This window comes from Chanodichthys erythropterus, chromosome 9, assembly GCF_024489055.1.
Source record: "Chanodichthys erythropterus isolate Z2021 chromosome 9, ASM2448905v1, whole genome shotgun sequence".
Taxonomy (NCBI): Eukaryota; Metazoa; Chordata; class Actinopteri; order Cypriniformes; family Xenocyprididae; genus Chanodichthys; species Chanodichthys erythropterus.
Genome location: NC_090229.1, coordinates 5,202,976 through 5,225,441, shown reverse-complemented (window position 1 = coordinate 5,225,441; position 22,466 = coordinate 5,202,976). Strand labels below are relative to the sequence as shown.

Below are 22,466 nucleotides of genomic sequence, written 5' to 3'. Positions count from 1 at the left end.
TCTTTTGCAGCGTCTCGCGCATGTCACAGCATTCTAAAAATGCGGCGCTCTTGTTAAAAACAGTTCAACTTTTAAAAAATGCATCTCGAGACCTTGCGTTTTACTCCCATTCCATTGCCCACGTCTCACGTTTTTCAAAGCAAAAACGCGTTCTGTGTTAACGAGCCAAAACACTACAAAATAACCCAAAAAAAATGACCCAAAAGGACCAACCGAGAACTTGGGTAGAAAAAATTATCTAAGAGTGTACACTCTGAAAAAAAATGCTGGGTTAAAAACAACCCAAGTTGGGTTAAATGTGGACAAATGCAGCAGTAAGTTAAATGTTTTCTGGGCAGTGACCATTCAACAACTATTTGAGATACTATTTATGTCATTTTAAATTGGTTTATATATTAAATATTACATCACTTCATAAAGAAAAACACATTTATGTGCTGTAGAAAATAAGATAACTTTAATAACAAGTATTTGAGATATTCTTGCACGGATATATTGGATATATTGTTTCAAAAGCATGCAACTTACATTTGTGTACTGACAGATTAACCCATGTGCATATATATGGGGAAAATAATAGAAGCAGCGAGAGTCGGCCGTCCCATAGTGTAATGGCCGCAGCTTACACCCTTTGACTAACATCCTGGTGAGTGTGGACACATGGACAGACCATCTGTCTTCATGCAATCGCACACACATGTCATAGCAAAGCATGAATTTGAGTGAGCAAACTCTTTATATTCACCAAATGTACTGCAATAGCTTCAATTTTCAAATGCCACAAAACTAGTCCTTGATATCCGTGACAGTGTGTGACCTTGATTTGTGATCATTCAGTCGTGAGATTTTATTAAAAGAGATAAGAAAAGGAGAGATGAGGACATGCATTGTGGCACACAAGCGTTATGGAAAAACACCACCAACCATCACAATCCTTTGGCTTTGCTGTGATTGGCAGACACGTTTAGCTCAGCGTTGTTGCCATATCAGAGTTTGGACGTACCCCACCCCCTCTTTCTCTAAGTTGATCCCAAATTTTTTTGCCTAGGTAGATTATCCCCTCACAAGGCCACTGACCCCTACGTGACCTCACTTTAGCACTACCTATGTCTGGAGATTTTGCTTTAGCATGGCAACCATTGGACTGGAACTTAAAAAACACCTTGGAAATGATTTATTGTTTGTCAGTCATCGAGGTCTTATGATGGAACGACATGCATGTATGTATGGCTCTTTGCTTTCCAGTATAGTGACGCAAGCAGCAGCAGTCTCCGTGCTTATTCACAATGCGCATGCGCAAGATCAAACTAGAGATGAGATGTAGAGGATGAAGCTGGATCCTTAAATGGGCGGGGTTTAACGTCTGTTTGGATGGGTCTAAATATTAAATCTTTTTTTTTTTTTTTTTTGGTGATCTTAACTGGGTATATTTTTTGTGAAATGATTATTTTTCTTTAAGAATAATTATTCTGGAGTAAATTATTATACACACCACTGATGAAGCAGCCTGGAATCAGTCACATGATATCTGTTACTTTTCTCATCACTTGTTAAAATGGGCTAATCACAGTAAATCATTTTAAAGAAATTGCTTGAATTAGTCTGTCAAGTACCAATCTTTGAAAGCTAACAGATTCAAGCGAGACATCATGGCATTTAAACGAGACTCGATGGAGGTTGCAGCTTTCTGTGCCCCCTGCTGGTGTCATGTAAACTCTTATTACCAAGCAACATAATTGCCGCCGAATGGCGCGACGCTCGCGACGCCGAGCGATGTAAAGCGAGCGTGTGCTTGTCTCTTTAAGAAACACTCCTGTTGCACGAGAGCCTGGTGTTTTTCCACTCTCTCCGTTATTACATGCGCTCCCATATAAGACAGAAGTCGGGGGGAGAGGGCGTAAAGATTATTTCCCTTGCTTTGTAGCCTCACCACAAGAAGACAAAAGAACAAGAGACGGATTTGAGCAATACATTGCATTGTCAGGTGAGTGACACCTTGGACCCATCAGGGCAGTGGAGGCTGATCAAGCGCATCTTTATGTGTACATTTTCATTTACGTTTCAAGAACTCGTTTATTTTTGTCTAAGGCATGCTCTTTTTTTAATATATTTAAAATTTCAGTTTGATTTGCAAACATTTTTTATGTGCAGATTTAATTTTATTCTCTGCTTTAAATGTAAAAAAAGACTTTGCAATTCAACAGTTCTAATTAGAAAATAAATAGGATTTTTGTTACACATACATTATCCCTATATTTCAGGTTTCCGGCATTGTATTGAAAGCATTGTCTTAGGCAGAAAGAACAAATAAGTGCTCTCACAGGCTTTTGCAAGCTCAATGTCATTAAATATTAAATGCAATCAATTTATTTTAGATGCACCGTAATTAAAGAGTACTGGTTAACTGTGTACCAGTCATCTTAGCAAAACCTTGTGACAGCACCCTCAGGACCATCACAGCGCGTGCTTTAACCGGGCAATAAAATGTAGGTTAATGTGAATTTCACATGCACTGCTCGTGCATGTAAACATTAGTCTCAAACCTGTCCTGTGGGTTCATGTAACACACAATGTAGGTTATTGGGACACAGTCACGATTTTAACTTCTTATCTTGCCCATTGGCCTGATGTGGTAAATGCAAAAACCCTCGTTGATGGATATGCATTAGAGATATAATTGCTTCGCAAATGCATGTTCATCTTTCAATGTAAGCTCGTGCAATGTTTGTGTTTGCCATGCAAACTTGCAATAAAAACTTGTTTAGGGAATTATAATTTATTCCGTATCCGTAACAGGGTTTCCAAATTAAACACGCTTAAAAAATGTAATTTCATTAGGAGCGCGCGCCGGAGAATTGCGGCAAGTGCGGGATAGCTATTATTTCGAAACCAGACAGATTTAGTTTTCTAATGCATGACATGAGAAGAACTGTGCTTTCTCCAATACTCGATATTCGTGCCACCATCAATACCTACTGTGGCAGTGCCATACACTCGGTCATTTTCATGCACATCAAAAGGTATTACAATATGCTATAAAAGTGCCAATGTCAAATACTAATATAATTGCGCCATGTTCTACAACTGCTTCTTTTTGATCCCTAAACTAGAGCAGTAGCTGAAGCGAGGTGCAAGTTAAAGAAATGAACTTTGTAAAGACAGAGTGTCTTTTTGGTCCCGTGTTGTACAAAGTTGGCAAAGTTTTCCACTCTTACTTTAAAAGATAAATCACTAGACAACAATGAACTAACATCATAGCGTCTGACCTTCCATTATTAATGATTGCATTAGAGTAAATGTTGTTGTTTCTGTTTATAACATCCCATTTGCTTTTTGGTGGCTTTCGAGTATAAATGGACATTACAGCATTAAAGGGTAACTTAGATCACCCAAAAATGAAAATTCTGTCATTAATTACTCACTCTTATGTCGTTCTACCCCCAAGATTTTGTTCTTCTTTTCGGAACACAAATGAAGATATTTTTGATGAAATCCAATGAGGCCTCCATATATAGCCAGCAAAATAATTAACACTTTCAATTGTTTCGAATCAGTGGTTCGGAGCGTGTATCAAATTCCCAAAGTCACGCCCCCCAGTGGTGAACCACTGAAATTTCGCAACACGACATAACGAAGCCTCGTTTACTGAAATCACATGACTTTAGCAGTTTGATACGCAAACAAAAGATTAACGGAAACAAAAGATTCGTAAAGCTTCATTTGTTCATTTGCTTTGTTCTGAAGATGAACGAAGGTCTTGGAACGACATGAGGGTGAGTAATAAATGACAGAATATTTATTTTTGGGTGAACTAACCCTGCATTAAAGCTTAATTTAATCCCCAATTCCACATTCTTTGTGTATTTTAATACAATCCAATATTATGTTTCACATTTGATAGTTAGTATTAGAGTGTAATTTATAACATTCAGCTGAATTTCCAGACAAGGTTAAGTCAGCTGTCTGTTGTTGTGGCCTTCTGATACATGTCTTATTCTTCACTGCTTGATTAAACATGCACTTGAATAGCTTGTTTTGATAGAGAGCTATCTGTGTTTATCTATATCAAGGCTAATGTGAGGTCTGGGCATGTTTAGAAGGTCATTATTGGGGACAAGGTTGAAAGAGGCCGATGCTGGCTGAGATAGCGGAGCTGTGAACTTGCGATATTTCTTTGCTCATGGCCACAGCAACATTTGACTAGTGTGAGTCATTCTGTTTGCTCTGTTGAGAATTTGACCCACACAAACCTGTCAAGTCACCTTTATTTTTTATAGCGCTTTACACGCAATAGAAATAGTTTCAAAGCAGCTTCACACGATTAACAGGAAATTAATGATGCAGCATGTAGCAAGACAATAGTGTTATTATTCAGCTCAGTAACTGTGTTCACACTTGTAGTTTGGTTCTTTTGTTCCAGACCTAAAAAGAAAGGCAGCGGCTATTTGCACTAAATAAAAATAGCATATTTTCTTAGCAACAGATGCTATTTACACTAAGTGAAAATAGTGATATATAATATTTACACTATATAAAAGTAGCAGTTCTTTGCAATAAGTGCATGAAATATGCCGCTTTTTATACTTATAAATAGTTGCAGATACTATTTGCACCTCAGTGTTGTTGTTGTATATTAACAGAATGCAATAACAATCATAGAGTGTAAATGATTATATGTTTTAAAATTATTAAACTGATGCCATCTTATTGGGATAATAAAGCCCTCCCTACACCTACCCCTAACCCTACCGTATACCAAAATACCCCACAGATAATTTATTATAGCTTGTTAAATTTGCCCCTATTTGGGTGTGTCCCTTTAAATGCAAATGAGCTGCTGCTCCTGCCCCCTTTCCAGAAGAGGGCGGAGCTTTAACAGCTCAACAACGACAAAGCTGGAGAATCTCGCGCAGCCAAAATGAGGATTGTCAGTAACGGTGTTCAGCCTTACATTGTTCAAACCGGAGTCGACACTGATGGAGAGACTCAGGAAGAAGTTACAACTTTTAGAATGAAACTGGACTTTTCTGAATGGTTAGTGGATACATTTCTGTAGTTGCTGTGGAGTTGATTCAACTCATCCACTAGCATGTGCCGTCATGTTCATCTTTTGTGTTGAATTGACCCTCGTTTGTGAAGCAGTCCGGTGTAAAATGACGGCATGACAACAACACTCTACTACAACAACTCTTCCTCTTCTCTAAAGCAGCCCAACATGGACTCACCCCCTTTGTTGCGTGTTCTCGGGGGTGGGATTATGTAAATTTTGGGGTTTGTGATGTCACCAACCCGGGAAGAGGCTCGTTCTAGTCCTTGAGTGTCTTAACTTTGCAGATGTTGTTTATGCTCAAACAGCAACATTACACACTAAAGTGAAATCATAATCAAGGACCCCTTTAAAAGAGCCATTTTTTCTTAGTATGAAGAACATTTTAAAAATCTAAAGCACTTTTTCCACTATAAATAACCTTTTGTGCAATGGATGTTAAAGTATTACCATCAATGCCAATAATGTGCTGACCTCCTGCTAATAAAAATATCGATGCAAATGGTATCAAACCTGCAATCATACAGAGAAAAGGTCACTGGCCAACTAGGACATGTGTAATAAAGTGAGCTAGTTTATCAGCGTCAGTGTTTGAGCTGTTAGTGTGAGTTTCAAACAGGATATCAGACTGTATCAGCTTCCTGCCAGCCTGACTCTAATTTCAGAGCTCAAGTCTTACTTTGATTAAAAACAGGCCATGAAACACTGCTTAGCTGGAACACTTGTGGTGCTTGTGTAAAAACGGCAAGCATTTAAAACGTTTTCTGCATGTCAAAAATTTCACACAACATTTTTTATTTTGTCAAATCAACTTAGATAATTAATGTGGCTCAGGTAACATAATATTTTGAGTTTCTGTTGATTAAAGCAATCACCTTCATTGTGTTAACTCAATTTCTTTATTTCAATGAGCTAAAAAGTTTAAGGCATCCAGGTAACTTACTTTTTTAAGTTAAATCAACAATTGTTTTTTTTACAATGAAGCTGAAATGTAACACATGAAATGTAATCTTAGTTGTAATCCTAGATTTTAAGGGCTACTGTGTTATTCAAATTATTTCTAGGAATATTTTTACATAAGCTTTGAGCAATCAGCATTGAGATTTGCTGTTTTTTTTTTAGCTCTAGCTTCTAGATCTGTCTTATATAACAGTTCATGCTTTGCACAGTCTCAGAGGATGTCATTTTATAGCTCAAACTTCCTGCTTATTTACAGTACTTGTTACTTATAGGGGTCTTCATAAAGGTTTTCCAGCTCAATCACACATGTATAAACACACATTTATGATACACTACTGCCAAAAGTTTGTATTTAGTTTATACGATTTGTTTTAATGGTTTTGAGGGCTCTTATACTCACCAAGGATGCATTTCTTTAATCTTGAATTTTTTGAATGTTCAATGTTCATCATTACTCCAGTCTTCAGTGTCACATGATCCTTCAGAAATCATTCTAATATGATGATTTGCTGCTCAAGAAACATTTCTGATTATTATCAATGATGAAAACAGTTGTGCTGCTGATCATGTTTGTTGGGATACTTTGACAGTTCAAATAATTTTTTATATTTTTTTTGTAAAATTTTAAATGTCTTTACTGTGACTTTTGATTAATTTAATGCATACCTGCATAATATCTATCAAACTTTTAGGTACTGTATATTATTCTCAACACTTTCCCCTCCATCTTTCTTGTTCTCAGTATGGCACAGAAGGAAAAGTTGCAGTGTCTCAAAGATTTCCATAAGGACACATTGAAGCCGTCTCCTGGAAAGAGTCCCGGCACGCGTCCGGAAGACGAGGCGGAGGGTAAAGCACCGCAGCGGGAGAAATGGGCCAGCAAGCTGGATTTCGTGCTCTCTGTGGCCGGAGGTTTTGTCGGTTTAGGCAACGTTTGGCGTTTCCCGTACCTCTGCTACAAGAATGGCGGAGGTGAGTGTGTTTCAGTGTGTAATATGACAACACTTTTACAGTCTTTGTGTACTGTAAATAGCTGCTAATGTCACATGCAAACATGAGCTTGTGACATTAATACCTTTGAGCTGATTGCAGAATATTTTGTTTACAAAACAATCCTATTCTAAAATGGCAGAACAGTGTTTTAGTCTGACCTTCTGTGTGGTTTACAAAGTATTTCACATATGAATGCATTGTATTCTGTGCTGTAGTAATGAATTTATGTATTAAAAACTATATTTTAGTATCATTTATATACTATATACTTATTATTAATTTCAATTAAAGGTGCAATATGTAATATTTTTGCAGTAAAATATCCAAAATCCACTAGGCCAGTGTTATATATTTTGTTCACTTGAGTACTTACAATATCCCAAATGTTTCCAACTATTTGTAAATCGTGAGAAAATTGCTATTTTAATCAAGGCTCCGGGACGTGTGAGGAGTCGCCTGTCAATTGCGTCATACCCGTGTTATCGTCGGTTTCTGGTTTTATTTTGTAGAAACCATGGAAACACCAAAGATGCTTTAATATTTACATGTTTTAATAGGCAATAGAATTCAATTCTGAATCGTTTTTTTTTTTTTTCATGGGTGCTTTGGTGTACATAAATGTATGAATTATGCAGACTTCTTATCATTTGGTTATTTGGTGTCCTTTTGGAGTCTGCAAGTGTCCTTTTTTGGAAAGACACCTAAATTTACCTTGAAAAAAGCTGGAAAATATAGTTTTGTGAGAATCACTCTTCTATCTGATGATTTACTTTGCTGGATATAGGCAATAATGGCCAAATGGACGTGTTAAACAAGATGAATGGTGTATGCTTAGTTTCACAATAAGTGTGTGATTAATCGTGATTTTAATCTTAAAGGTGCCATCGAATTGAAAATTGAATTTATCTTGGCATAGTTGAATAACAAGAGTTCAGTACATGGAAATGACATACAGTGAGTCTCAAACTCCATTGTTTCCTCCTTCTTATATAAATCTCATTTGTTTAAAAGACCTCAGAAGAACAGGCGAATCTCAACATAACACTGACTGTTACGTAACAGTCGGGATCATTAATATGTACGCCCCCAATATTTGCATATGCCAGCCCATGTTCAAGGCATTAGACAAGGGCAGCCAGTATTAACGTCTGGATCTGTGCACAGCTGAATCATCAGACGAGGTAAGCAAGCAAGAACAATAGCGAAAAATGGCAGATGGAGCAATAATAACTGACATGATTCATGATATTTTTAGTGATATTTGTAAATTGTCTTTCTAAATGTTTCGTTAGCATTTTGCTAATGTACTGTTAAATGTGGTTAAAGTTACCATCGTTTATTACTGTATTCAAGAGCCGTCGCTATTTTCATTTTCAAACACTTGCAGTCTGTATAATTCATAAACACAACTTCATTCTTTATAAATCTCTCCAACAATGTGTAATGTTAGCTTTAGCCACGCAGCATTATCAAACTCATTCAGAATCAAATGTAAACATCCAAATAAATACTATACTCACATGATCCGAAGCATGCATGCAGCATGCATGCCGAACATTTTGTAAAGATCCATTTAAGGGTTATATTAGCTGTGTGAACTTTGTTTATGCACTGTATTATAGTCGAGAGCTCAGGGGCGGGGAGCGCAAGGATTTAAATGGGAAGCAGCCTGAATCAGCGCATAGTTAATGATGCCCCAAAATAGGCAGTTACAAAAATTAATAAAAAAAATCTATGGGGTATTTTGAGCTGAAACTTCACAGACACATTCAGGAGACACCTTAGACTTTTATTTCATCTTGTGAAAAAGCATTCTAGGGCACCTTTAATCAATTGAAAATGTTAATCTATTGACAGCCCTAATTTTCAGTATTGTAAGTCTATGAGGTTTACAATGCCGAAATGTGAATCTCATATGAATTCTGATATTGTAATATTAGTGGTAGGACTATTTTCTAAGGTGGATGAACTTCTGGTTATCGATGTGTTGATGTACTATACTGTGTATTTTAATGTGGATCCTTATAGACATCCATTGTAAGTGCATTATTGTAAACATTTCTTCATGTTTTGTTCATTTTTTTGGTAATTTAGCCTCCTTTAATGCGTTTTTCTTTGCTGAGTTTCTGTATTGTGTCACCCGTCTTATCTGTTGTTGTTTTTTCCAGGTGCATTTCTCATCCCCTACTTCATATTTCTGTTTGGCGGAGGGTTACCCGTCTTCTTTCTGGAGGTGGCGCTCGGCCAGTTCACCTCTGAGGGAGGAATCACCTGCTGGGGGAAACTCTGCCCCATTTTTACTGGTGAGACAAATGGATGGATCAAGAGAGAGATAGAGAGAGTGAGGGAGGGCGAGACAGGTCTGATATTTAGTGACTCATCAGGCTCAAGCACATTTTAATCGGCATCAATCATATATTTTATGATTCTCCCTTACCCCCTACCGGTTACCCACAGTCCCTCACGGCAGCCTCGACCAATCAACACGGCCGTTACTGTGATGCGCATCGAGTCTGATTGGCTGCTGGGGTGGCTCGTTAAACTGACCTGTTTTCAGCATCTGCTGCGGTTGCTAAGCAACCCTAGAAGACGCTGTGTTCTTTTCAGATGCGTCGTCGTGTTCGATTCTGCATGTTTTTGTTCTGTGTGTGAGCAGGATGCGGGTCACTCATACACACACACTACATGTGCGTTTAATTCCCCATCATTTGTTTGCTTTCCGCCGCTCTCTGCTTTAGAGTGCTCTGACTAACACCCCGCTCCACATTTGGACATGTATTCTGATCTCCATGGCAACAGCCGTGAGAGGTGACTGATGGGATCTCCTCCGGTGCCGCTCAGAGATATTCTGCTCAGGAGCCAAAATGGAGTGGTTGTGTTAGGAATGATTTGATGAGAAAGAACAAGGCGGATGGTGTTTCGTAGAGCAGGGCTTTTTTTCATTTTTAGATGTGATTTTCATGTATTAAGATCTAATTAATAATGTGGAAAATTAATATTATAAATGTGTAAAATATTTAGTTTCTATTAGATCATTAAATTTTTTCTACCTACTCTAGTACTGTACTGTGTAATGCATTAGTTTATTATTTATTTCAATCAAGTAAATTTTAATATTTTTGATTTTAATACATTTTAATCTATTTAGTTAGTTACATTTCTTATTTATTTAAATCAAATGTTGTTATTTATGTAGTTACATAAATTTTTTTTGATTAAAATAAATAAATGAAAATGATTAAAATAAATAAATAATAAATTAATGCATTTGATTTAAAATTACTAATATATTAAAATGTATTAAATTAATATATTTTAATCTAATTTGTTATTTATTTATTTTAATATACACTTTTTTTGTTTATTTTATTTTAATGTTATTAAAATAACGTTTTATTAATTTATTTTAATGTAATGTAAAATAAATTAATAAATTAATGCATTTGATTAAAAATATGTAGATAAAAAATATATATTTTTTTAAATTAATATATTTTAATCAAATATAAATTGGATTAAAATATATATTTTTTATTTATCTAGTTAGTTACTTAGTTTAATCTTATTTAAATCAAATGTTTTTATTTATATAATTATAAAAACATTTGATTAAAATAAATAAACAAAAATGATTTAAAAAATAAATAATAAATTAATGCATTTGATTAAAAAAATATTTAAATATTTTTTTTAAAATGAATATGTTTAATCAAATGCATTAATTATTTATTGTAATCATTTTTATTTATTTAAATCAAATTTATTTATTTAATTAATTTTTTGGATCTAAATAACATTTTATGAATTTATTTTAATGTAATGTAAAATAAACAATACATTTATGCGTTTGATTAAAAATATTTAAATAACAATATTTAAATATTTTTTAACTTAATATTTTTAGGCAAATGCATTCATTTATTATTTATTTATTTTAATAATTGTATTTATTTACTTTAATAAAATTTATTTTATTATTTATTTTGATTTAAATAACATTTTTATTTATTTATTTTAATGTAATGTATTTATTATTTATTTATTTAAATATCATTTTATTTAGCTAGGTTAATCCTATTTTTTATTTTATAGAACAATAATCCTATTATTTACTTTTACAACTTTTCCACGGACCGCCTAGCAATCTCTCAGTTTGATAACCCCTGTCTTAGAGGATATTTCTATTACTTTGGTACCTGACCTCTATATACACACATGCACAGGCAAGTCGCTCAAGTGGCTGGGTTTTATTTAGCACATACGAGCCATATTTCCTGACACCCTGAGCCCATTGTCCCCTTTCACCCAATGATTATGTTCTTAGTCTGGGCGGCAGCTGACCGATCTCTCTTGAGCACGCACACGCATCTACAAATGAAGTCTTGCCCTTGCATACTCAAACGCACATTTGGCATTCTGTTGTCAGCTGTCGCAGTGAGCTCCTGGCACCGTAGAGCGGGCGAGTGGCACTTTGTATTAATTATAGCATAAAACTGGCATTCAGCCCTTTGACTGCCCTCAACCCTAGAAAAATACAGTTCAGATGTGTCAGAGCCAACAGGTGAATCTTCATTGCTCTGAGAATAGAGTTTGACTCATTAAAACACGGCAGGGCTCTGCTTCGATGTCGCACCTTTCGTCATTATTTGAGATATCAACACAAAGAGTAACACAAAGAGTGACAAGTTACATGCCATGCAAGTAGATGCTTGTTTTTGTATTTAAATAAATAAATGATAAATTAAAATATTACATTAAAATAAATAAATAATAAATGACTAAAATAAACAAATAATCAATTAATGCATTTGATTAAAAAATATATTTTATTATTTTTTAATCAAATGCATTAATTTAATATTTATTTATTTTAATCATTTTCAGAAGACACTTGTTCTCTAAGCAATATGTTGTGCTTATCTAACTAACTAAATAAAAACAAGTGTTTTTACATAAATAATAAATTAATACACTACATTAAAATAAATAAATGTTATTTAAATGAAACATAAATACATAAATTATTCAAAATAAATAAATAATAAATTAATACATTTGATTAAAAAACTGTTTAAATAAAAATTATTCAAATAATTTTTTTAAATTAATCTATTTTTTATCAAATGCATTAATTTATTATTTATATATTTGAATCATTTTTATTTATTTATTGATTTAAGTAAAATTTTATTTTTTATTTGAATGTAATGTATTAATTTATTATTTATTTATTTAAATACAATTTTATTTATTTGGATAAGCACAACAGATTGCTTCGAGAACAAGTGTCTGCTGAAAATGATTCAAATAAATAAATAATAATTCAATGCATTTGAGTAAAAAATGATTTAAATAAAAATATTTAATAATTTTAAATTAATATATTTAAAAATGCATTAATTTATTATTTAATTTCATTTAATTTAATCATTTTGATTTATTTTGATTTAAATAACATTTTATTTATTTATTTTAATGCAATGTATTAATTTATTATTTATGTATATATTATAATATATTATTTATTTATTTAGATAATCACTACAGATTGCTTAGAGAACAAGTGTCTGCTGAAAATGATTACAATAAATATAAATAATTTAATATTTTTTAAAATTCATATATTTTAATCAAATGCATAAATTATTTATTTATTTTAATAATTTGATTTATTTACTTATTTTGATTTAAATCACATTTTATTTATTTTAATTGAATGTATTAATTAACAATTGGTGCAACCCTATAATTTAACAATTTCTTTGTTTGTATAATTTTGAATGAATCACTGACGAACTGTGGTCAATAAGACCATGAATGTGTACTAAGAAAGTAAATTGGATGAATGTTGCTTTCATGTTGACTATTTTATTGTGTGTCCGCGACAGGAATCGGCTACGCCTCAGTCGTGATCGTGTCTCTGCTGAACATCTACTACATCGTGATCCTGGCGTGGGGTCTGTACTACCTGCTGCAGTGTTTCCAGCACGAGCTGCCCTGGGCCCGCTGCCGACACAGCTGGAACACGGAGAACTGCGTGGAGGACACCGTCCGCAAGAACAAAACCCTCTGGATCTCCGCCAACGCTGCCAACTTCACCTCGCCGGTCACCGAATTCTGGGAGTGAGTATCGTGCACGTAGGTGCGTCGTCCTGAGGCTGTGTGTACGGGACGGACGCTCTACGCCCGTTCTCATCACTCTGATATGGTCTGTAGGCGGAACGTCCTCAGCATCTCTTCAGGGATCGACGAGGTCGGCGGTCTGAAGTGGGAGCTGGCGTTGTGCCTGCTGGCTGTCTGGATCATCTGCTTCTTCTGCATCTGGAAAGGAGTCAAATCCACCGGCAAGGTGAGGGAGAGGACGAAAAAAGTCCATCAAAATGTCTTGTACTGGCTTATTTGAACCCTTGTGCATCAATTTAAAAAAGTTACTCAGAGGTCCTTGGAGAACAAAAATGTCCATGCCAAAAAACTGTCATAAGAATTAAGTTTGGTCTGATTTTAAAGATGGCAGATTATTGTGTTAAGTAAAAAAAAGTTTTAAAAAAGTGTAAAAAAAAAAGTTATATAGGTTTAAGTTTATGAAAATTATTTTTATATAATATGCAGAAGCAGAAAACAGGAATAATTCAAGTTTTTGCTTTATAGGCCAAACCTGAGAAATTTAAGACGGTACCCAGATTTCAAAACTAGATAAGATTTCACTTCTACTCTTAATGAAATTTTGATAGGCTACATGTTTTTCACTATGAGATGGATTGTCTAATTGTTATATAATTCAGATGGGCTACAGGTTATTTTTATGGTATGCCAAAAAGTGTTTATTTTTAAATGTGATCATTGGTACATTTTACCAGTATTTACCATACTCTCAATATAAAAATTTAAATATGAAAAATATGCAATATGAAAATTATTTTCAAATAAAAGCATTTTTTTTATAGAATACAAGATTTGGTCTTCAAAAAGCCTTTTTCCAAAATGTACATCTTGAAAAAGTCGTCTTATAATCAGGGTCGTCTTATATTAGGAACAATACGGTATATCATTTGCACGTACTGACACTTTAAAACATTCAAGCGACTGTAAAGCATTAAAGCGCAAGATGATGTGAAAGAGAACTCAATTCAGAGCAGCGAATTCAGTTCTCTTTATCTTTTTGACGCAAAATTGTGTTAAAATGCCCGTCTCGGCAAGTATCCTCGTAAACACAGTCACTTAAGTGAACGTAAACAGCTGAAAAAGAAATCGGATGCGTATCATTATATTGGATCAGTGCATTCGGTCTTAAAGTGACAGCAGCCTAATATTCCTGCTGCCGTCTGTGTCATTAATGATAATCACACAACAAAAGACCAAGAGAAAATCATTTTGAAAAACAAAGATTAATTATATTTATTTGATACCACAAAGACTATGCAGTGTTATTTTACTGCATAGTCTATATATATATATATATATATATATATATATATATATATATATATATATATATATATATATATATTTCTGTACCTAAATACTGTTAGACTTAAACATAAAACATTTTTTCATTTTTTTTTATTTGTATCTTTGTTCTGTTGTATTTATCTATGCTTGTAATTTGTTTATTTTCTATACAGATGCATTACCCTACAAAATCACCCCACTGGTTCTAGAATGATTCATTCTTTCCATATAGAGCTATTCAAGTCATCCGGTCAAATTTACATATTGCAATATTATAATAGACAAACTAAAAACCACAAAAAAAAATGTTTGATTTTATGGAGACTTTAAAAGATTCAACGTTTTCTAATTGAAAATATAAGTACATCATGTGAAAAGCCACAGTCTAGTAACTGTGTAGGATGATAATCACGGACACACACTGAGGCTCATTCATTTAACACGAGCAGAACTGATTTCTGTGGAAATCATCTTTTGTAAAACCATTCAGTTCACTGCAGTGTTTAATGAAAGAATGATTTTAAGTGAATTACACACAAATCTGCTCGTTTCATGAAAAAGGTCCAATAAATGCGCACTTTCACGAGCCTTTGTTTCAGAATTTGCAGCTCTCTGTGGGTTTCATCTGTGAATATGGATTGCTTTACGTAGGTGTGTAATTATTTTATTTTCATAATGGAAATCCACGAACGCTCTGCCCTCTTCTCGCTCTGTCTGTAGGTGGTTTATTTCACAGCGACGTTTCCCTTCCTCATGCTGATTGTGCTGCTGGTTCGTGGTGTTACTCTGCCTGGTGCCGCCGAGGGCATCAAGTTCTACCTTTACCCTGATCTGACCCGCCTAACGGACCCTGAGGTACAGAGACACAGAGAAAACAATCTTTTGTGCATTGTTATTTTACACTTGAAGAGAACTACAATCTCTCTCTCTCTGATTTAGGTGTGGATTGATGCAGGCACTCAGATCTTCTTCTCATATGCTATTTGTCTTGGTGCAATGACATCACTGGGAAGCTACAACAAGTACAAGTATAACTGTTACAGGTGAGCGCTTGCTGTTGTGTGGTACTGATTGTAAATGCATGTTTTATATGTTTATATCTATATGCTGTGTCTATTTGTTCAAACATTGTGTGTGTGTGTGTGTGTGTGTGTGTTTAGGGACTGCATGCTGCTCGGATGCCTGAACAGCGGTACCAGTTTCGTGTCAGGCTTTGCCATTTTCTCTGTCCTGGGGTTCATGGCACAGGAGCAGGGCGTGGCCATCGCCGATGTGGCCGAGTCAGGTAATCCTTAGGGTCAAAGGTCACCAAATCTGCTCACAAAGAATTCTTGGAATGAGCGAGAGAAGGGAATTTTGATTCAAGATTGTGATAAATCTAATTGTTAGATTTTATTTGAGGCTCTGTCAACAACATATATTTCTCACAATTGCGAGTTTATATTGTGCGATTCTGACTTTATTATTTGTAATTGTGAGCTTATATTTTACAATTCTGAGAAAAGAAGTTGGAATTACGAGATATAAAGTCAGAATTGCAAGAAATAGTCAGAATTGCGAGTTACAAAGTCAAAATTGTGAGAAATGAAGTCAGAATTGTGAGAAATAAAGTCAGAATTGTGAGATATAAAGTCAGAATTGTGAGAAATAAAGTCAGAAATTTGAGAAATAAAGTCAGAATTGTGAGATATAAAGTTAGAATTGCGAGAAATAAAGTCAGAATTGCGAGAAATAAAGTCAGAATTGCGAGAAATAAAGTCAGAATTGCGAGATATAAAGTCAGAATTGCGAGAAATAAAGTCAGAATTGCGAGATATAAAGTCAGAATTGCGAGATATAAAGTCAGAATTGCGAGAAATAAAGTCAGAATTGTGATATATAAAGTCAGAATTGTGATATATAAAGTCAGAATTGTGAGATATAAAGTCAGAATTGTGAGAAATAAAGTCAGAATTGCGAGAAATAAAGTCAGAATTGTGAGATATAAAGTCAGAATTGTGAGAAATAAAGTCAGAATTGCGAGAAATAAAGTCAGAATTGTGATATATAAAGTCAGAATTGTGAGATATAAAGTCAGAATTGTGAGAAATAAAGTCAGAATTGCGAGAAATAAACTCAGAATTGTGAGATATAAAGTCAGAATTGCGAGATATAAAGTCAGAATTGCGAGAAATAAAGTCAGAATTGCGAGAAATAAAGTCAGAATTGCGAGAAATAAAGTCAGAATTGCGAGAAATAAAGTCAGAATTGCGAGATATAAAGTCAGAATTGTGAGATATAAAGTCAGAATTGCGAGAAATAAAGTCAGAATTGCGAGAAATAAAGTCAGAATTGTGAGATATAAAGTCAGAATTGTGTGATATAAAGTCAGAATTGCGAGATATAAAGTCAGAATTGCGAGATATAAAGTCAGAATTGCGAGAAATAAAGTCAGAATTGCGAGAAATAAAGTCAGAATTGCGAGATATAAAGTCAGAATTGCGAGAAATAAAGTCAGAATTGCGAGAAATAAAGTCAGAATTGCGAGAAATAAAGTCAGAATTGTGAGATATAAAGTCAGAATTGTGAGATATAAAGTCAGAATTGTGTGATATAAAGTCAGAATTGTGATATAAAGTCAGAATTGTGATATATAAAGTCAGAATTGTGAGATATAAAGTCAGAATTCTGAGAAATAAAGTCAGAATTGCGAGAAATAAAGTCAGAATTGTGAGATATAAAGTCAGAATTGTGAGATATAAAGTCAGAATTGTGTGATATAAAGTCAGAATTGTGATATAAAGTCAGAATTGTGATATATAAAGTCAGAATTGTGAGATATAAAGTCAGAATTGTGAGAAATAAAGTCAGAATTGCGAGAAATAAAGTCAGAATTGTGAGATATAAAGTCAGAATTGTGAGAAATAAAGTCAGAATTGCGAGATATAAAGTCAGAATTGCGAGAAATAAAGTCAGAATTGCGAGAAATAAAGTCAGAATTGCGAGAAATAAAGTCAGAATTGCGAGATATAAAGTCAGAATTGCGAGAAATAAAGTCAGAATTGCGAGAAATAAAGTCAGAATTGCGAGATATAAATTCAGAATTGCGAGAAATAAAGTCAGAATTGCGAGAAATAAAGTCAGAATTGTGAGATATAAAGTCAGAATTGCGAGATATAAAGTCAGAATTGCGAGAAATAAAGTCAGAATTGCGAGAAATAAAGTCAGAATTGCGAGATATAAAGTCAGAATTGCGAGAAATAAAGTCAGAATTGCGAGATATAAAGTCAGAATTGTGTGATATAAAGTCAGAATTGCGAGATATAAAGTCAGAATTGCGAGATATAAAGTCAGAATTGCGAGATATAAAGTCAGAATTGCGAGAAATAAAGTCAGAATTGCGAGAAATAAAGTCAGAATTGCGAGATATAAAGTCAGAATTGCGAGAAATAAAGTCAGAATTGCGAGAAATAAAGTCAGAATTGCGAGAAATAAAGTCAGAATTGTGAGATATAAAGTCAGAATTGTGAGATATAAAGTCAGAATTGTGTGATATAAAGTCAGAATTGTGATATAAAGTCAGAATTGTGATATATAAAGTCAGAATTGTGAGATATAAAGTCAGAATTGCGAGAAATAAAGTCAGAATTGCGAGAAATAAAGTCAGAATTGCGAGAAATAAAGTCAGAATTGCGAGATATAAATTCAGAATTGCGAGAAATAAAGTCAGAATTGCGAGAAATAAAGTCAGAATTGTGAGATATAAAGTCAGAATTGCGAGATATAAAGTCAGAATTGCGAGAAATAAAGTCAGAATTGTGAGATATAAAGTCAGAATTGCGAGAAATAAAGTCAGAATTGCGAGAAATAAAGTCAGAATTGCGAGATATAAAGTCAGAATTGTGTGATATAAAGTCAGAATTGCGAGATATAAAGTCAGAATTGCGAGATATAAAGTCAGAATTGCGAGAAATAAAGTCAGAATTGCGAGAAATAAAGTCAGAATTGCGAGATATAAAGTCAGAATTGCGAGAAATAAAGTCAGAATTGCGAGAAATAAAGTCAGAATTGCGAGAAATAAAGTCAGAATTGTGAGATATAAAGTCAGAATTGTGAGATATAAAGTCAGAATTGTGTGATATAAAGTCAGAATTGTGATATAAAGTCAGAATTGTGATATATAAAGTGAGAATTGTGAGATATAAAGTCAGAATTCTGAGAAATAAAGTCAGAATTGCGAGAAATAAAGTCAGAATTGTGAGATATAAAGTCAGAATTGTGAGATATAAAGTCAGAATTGTGTGATATAAAGTCAGAATTGTGATATAAAGTCAGAATTGTGATATATAAAGTCAGAATTGTGAGATATAAAGTCAGAATTGTGAGAAATAAAGTCAGAATTGCGAGAAATAAAGTCAGAATTGTGAGATATAAAGTCAGAATTGTGAGAAATAAAGTCAGAATTGCGAGATATAAAGTCAGAATTGCGAGAAATAAAGTCAGAATTGCGAGAAATAAAGTCAGAATTGCGAGAAATAAAGTCAGAATTGCGAGATATAAAGTCAGAATTGCGAGAAATAAAGTCAGAATTGCGAGAAATAAAGTCAGAATTGCGAGATATAAATTCAGAATTGCGAGAAATAAAGTCAGAATTGCGAGAAATAAAGTCAGAATTGTGAGATATAAAGTCAGAATTGCGAGATATAAAGTCAGAATTGCGAGAAATAAAGTCAGAATTGCGAGAAATAAAGTCAGAATTGCGAGATATAAAGTCAGAATTGCGAGAAATAAAGTCAGAATTGCGAGAAATAAAGTCAGAATTGCGAGAAATAAAGTCAGAATTGTGAGATATAAAGTCAGAATTGTGAGATATAAAGTCAGAATTGCGAGATATAAAGTCAGAATTGTGAGAAATAAAGTCAGAATTGTGAGATATAAAGTCAGAATTGTGAGATATAAAGTCAGAATTGCGAGAAATAAAGTCAGAATTGTGAGAAATAAAGTCAGAATTGTGAGATATAAAGTCAGAATTGAGTGATATAAAGTCAGAATTGCGAGATATAAAGTCAGAATTGCGAGATATAAAGTCAGAATTGTGAGATATAAAGTCAGAATTGTGAGATATAAAGTCAGAATTGCGAGATATAAAGTCAGAATTGTGATATATAAAGTCAGAATTGTGAGATATAAAGTCAGAATTGTGAGAAATAAAGTCAGAATTGCGAGAAATAAAGTCAGAATTGTGAGATATAAAGTCAGAATTGTGAGATATAAAGTCAGAATTGCGAGAAATAAAGTCAGAATTGCGAGAAATAAAGTCAGAATTGTGAGATATAAAGTCAGAATTGTGAGATATAAAGTCAGAATTGCGAGATATAAAGTCAGAATTGTGAGAAATAAAGTCAGAATTGTGAGATATAAAGTCAGAATTGTGAGATATAAAGTCAGAATTGCGAGAAATAAAGTCAGAATTGTGAGAAATAAAGTCAGAATTGTGAGATATAAAGTCAGAATTGAGTGATATAAAGTCAGAATTGCGAGATATAAAGTCAGAATTGCGAGATATAAAGTCAGAATTGTGAGATATAAAGTCAGAATTGTGAGATATAAAGTCAGAATTGCGAGATATAAAGTCAGAATTGTGATATATAAAGTCAGAATTGTGAGATATAAAGTCAGAATTGTGAGATATAAAGTCAGAATTGTGAGAAATAAAGTCAGAATTGCGAGAAATAAAGTCAGAATTGTGAGATATAAAGTCAGAATTGTGAGATATAAAGTCAGAATTGCGAGAAATAAAGTCAGAATTGCGAGAAATAAAGTCAGAATTGTGAGATATAAAGTCAGAATTGTGAGATATAAAGTCAGAATTGCGAGAAATAAAGTCAGAATTGCGAGAAATAAAGTCAGAATTGCGAGAAATAAAGTCAGAATTGCGAGAAATAAAGTCAGAATTTTGAGATATAAAGTCAGAAAAAAAAAGCGTAATAATATTGTTCCTTTAATAATGTATAATTGACTTCAGGTCCTGGTCTGGCCTTCATCGCATATCCAAAGGCCGTTACAATGATGCCCATGCCGACGGTCTGGGCGATACTTTTCTTCATAATGCTTCTGCTGCTGGGCCTAGACAGTCAGGTTAGATCAACACACACAAACACACACCTACACTTCCTGTCGACTTGTCTGGCTCTTACATTAAAGGGATAGTTCACCAAAAATAAAATCCCACTCATGTCATGTTCCAAACCTGAAAGACAAAACAAAAAATAGAATATAATTTTTTGATCAACTATTTCTTTAAGAAAAACATCCAAGACATATAATTGGGAACTGCCTCCGGAGCTATAAAAGAGCAAGCTCTGAGTAATAAAAATGTCCTCTGCGTGGTGTGACATATGAGTGTCTTGGTGTTGGAATGAAAGTGCGCAAACATTGAGATGGTTAAGCCATCAGATCATAACTGTACAGCATAGCGTTCAGTCCTGATGTGAAACATCATCTCTCTGCGGCTGGGAGCCAGCGTTGAGGAATTACACGGCCATATTTCGGGCTGCCTCCCACAAACACACCCTCACACTCACATATCACGAGACGGTGAAGTTATTCCAGTCTCGTATGACTTGCTGAAAAGCCAGCGTATGAAGGATCACATTTCCTCTTGGGTATGTGTGTGTGAAATTACACCTACTGTACATCACACACACACACTCAGAGCAACAATGGGACGTAAATAAGTTTGCCATTGTTATGAATGTCATTCACTCTTCACTAGGCAATGAAAAAAATGCTAAACCCTCAGACTGTGTTGAAACACAGTTTTCCAGAGTTCAGGATAAAACGAGGTGGTGACCTCATGCATAAGCTGTCACCATTGTTCATTCACTCAAACAATTCAACTCCCTGTAAAGCAATGCTTATCTGACATCTGCATTAGCGAAGGGTATTTTGGTTTAAAGAAGACCTTTTTTACATTTTCAACTTCATTTAGTGTGTAATGTTGCTGTTTGAACATGAAAAAGCTCTTACAAAGTTCTTCTCTACTGTATATCAGTGTTTCTGAACTCCCTGAAACGCCTCCATTGTAGTCTTGAGTTTTTGAGAACACGTCACACTATTCCTCATTTACATATTTCCTGCCCACGACATATGCAGAATAAAGGGGCGGGGCCTGGTTGAGTTAGTCAGTAGTTAGCCTCAGCCTCAGACGTTACGTTATTTTTCCTCTCCAGCTGTTTGGCCTTCCTACAGTCACAATACCAAAACTATGATTAAAATAAAAACTGTAAACACCAACAGTGCTCTACTGTTTCCATTTCCATTACTGTTTCCACTAACAATGCTGTACTGTTGGTCACTAGTAGGCGTCTGTACTCGACTGCAGGATCCAATGTATCACATGACTTATGCTTCACAAACATTGGTATTGTCCAAATAACAAAACTTAAATGGTTGCTTTGTTCTGTCAGTCACTCAGTATGAACACACCTCTGTGTCTGCACTGTCATGCCAGGCTTTAATAAGACACGCGATATAGGTGACAAAAGCCATCTTTTACATGGAACAGATTGAATCGAGTTTTGTTGTAACCAAACAAACACAACAAGTAACCAGTGACAGGTCATTTCATCTGCTTTACATGAATATATATTATATATTATATCAATTAATATGTGTGTGTATTCAGCATTTTCAGTGACATATTGGTAAGGACGAGGTTTAAGTCACAAGTACTTACCAGTGTCGTTATTGTTAAATAATTAAAATTAATTAAAATTATACTGAAAAGAAATTACATAAAATATAAATATTAGATGAAAAAATTAAACCTAAAAAAATTTAAATAAAATAAGAAAAGTTAAAAAATAAGTTAAAATGACTACAACTTAAATAGAAATAAATTAAATCTAAATAGAAGTAATTAAACAAATAACCTTTGTTTATAAACGAAGCAATAAAAGTGGCAAAAGCACACAGAAAACTGAACTGAAAAATTAACTGAAATAAATAAGTTTAAGCTGAAGTACTAAACTTACGA

General features: G+C 34.0%; 1 protein-coding gene across 2 annotated transcripts in view; it reads left to right on the top strand.

Moving 5' to 3' along the window:
- Positions 1 to 1,850: 1,850 nt before the first annotated feature.
- slc6a6a (solute carrier family 6 member 6a) overlaps positions 1,851 to 22,466 on the top strand; it is a 33,195-nt gene continuing 12,579 nt past the window's right edge. Inside the window, exons 1-9 of one of the 2 annotated variants that reach the window (XM_067394333.1) lie at positions 1,851 to 1,984; positions 6,750 to 6,979; positions 9,169 to 9,303; positions 12,889 to 13,123; positions 13,217 to 13,349; positions 15,170 to 15,304; positions 15,389 to 15,492; positions 15,610 to 15,734; positions 20,454 to 20,566. In XM_067394333.1, the coding sequence (XP_067250434.1) occupies positions 6,751 to 6,979; positions 9,169 to 9,303; positions 12,889 to 13,123; positions 13,217 to 13,349; positions 15,170 to 15,304; positions 15,389 to 15,492; positions 15,610 to 15,734; positions 20,454 to 20,566 (1,209 nt within the window). In that variant the 5' untranslated portion in view covers positions 1,851 to 1,984; position 6,750. Of the gene's footprint in view, positions 1,985 to 5,008; positions 5,035 to 6,749; positions 6,980 to 9,168; positions 9,304 to 12,888; positions 13,124 to 13,216; positions 13,350 to 15,169; positions 15,305 to 15,388; positions 15,493 to 15,609; positions 15,735 to 20,453; positions 20,567 to 22,466 lie in introns of those variants that run through there. The other variant, XM_067394332.1, reaches the window with a different exon arrangement.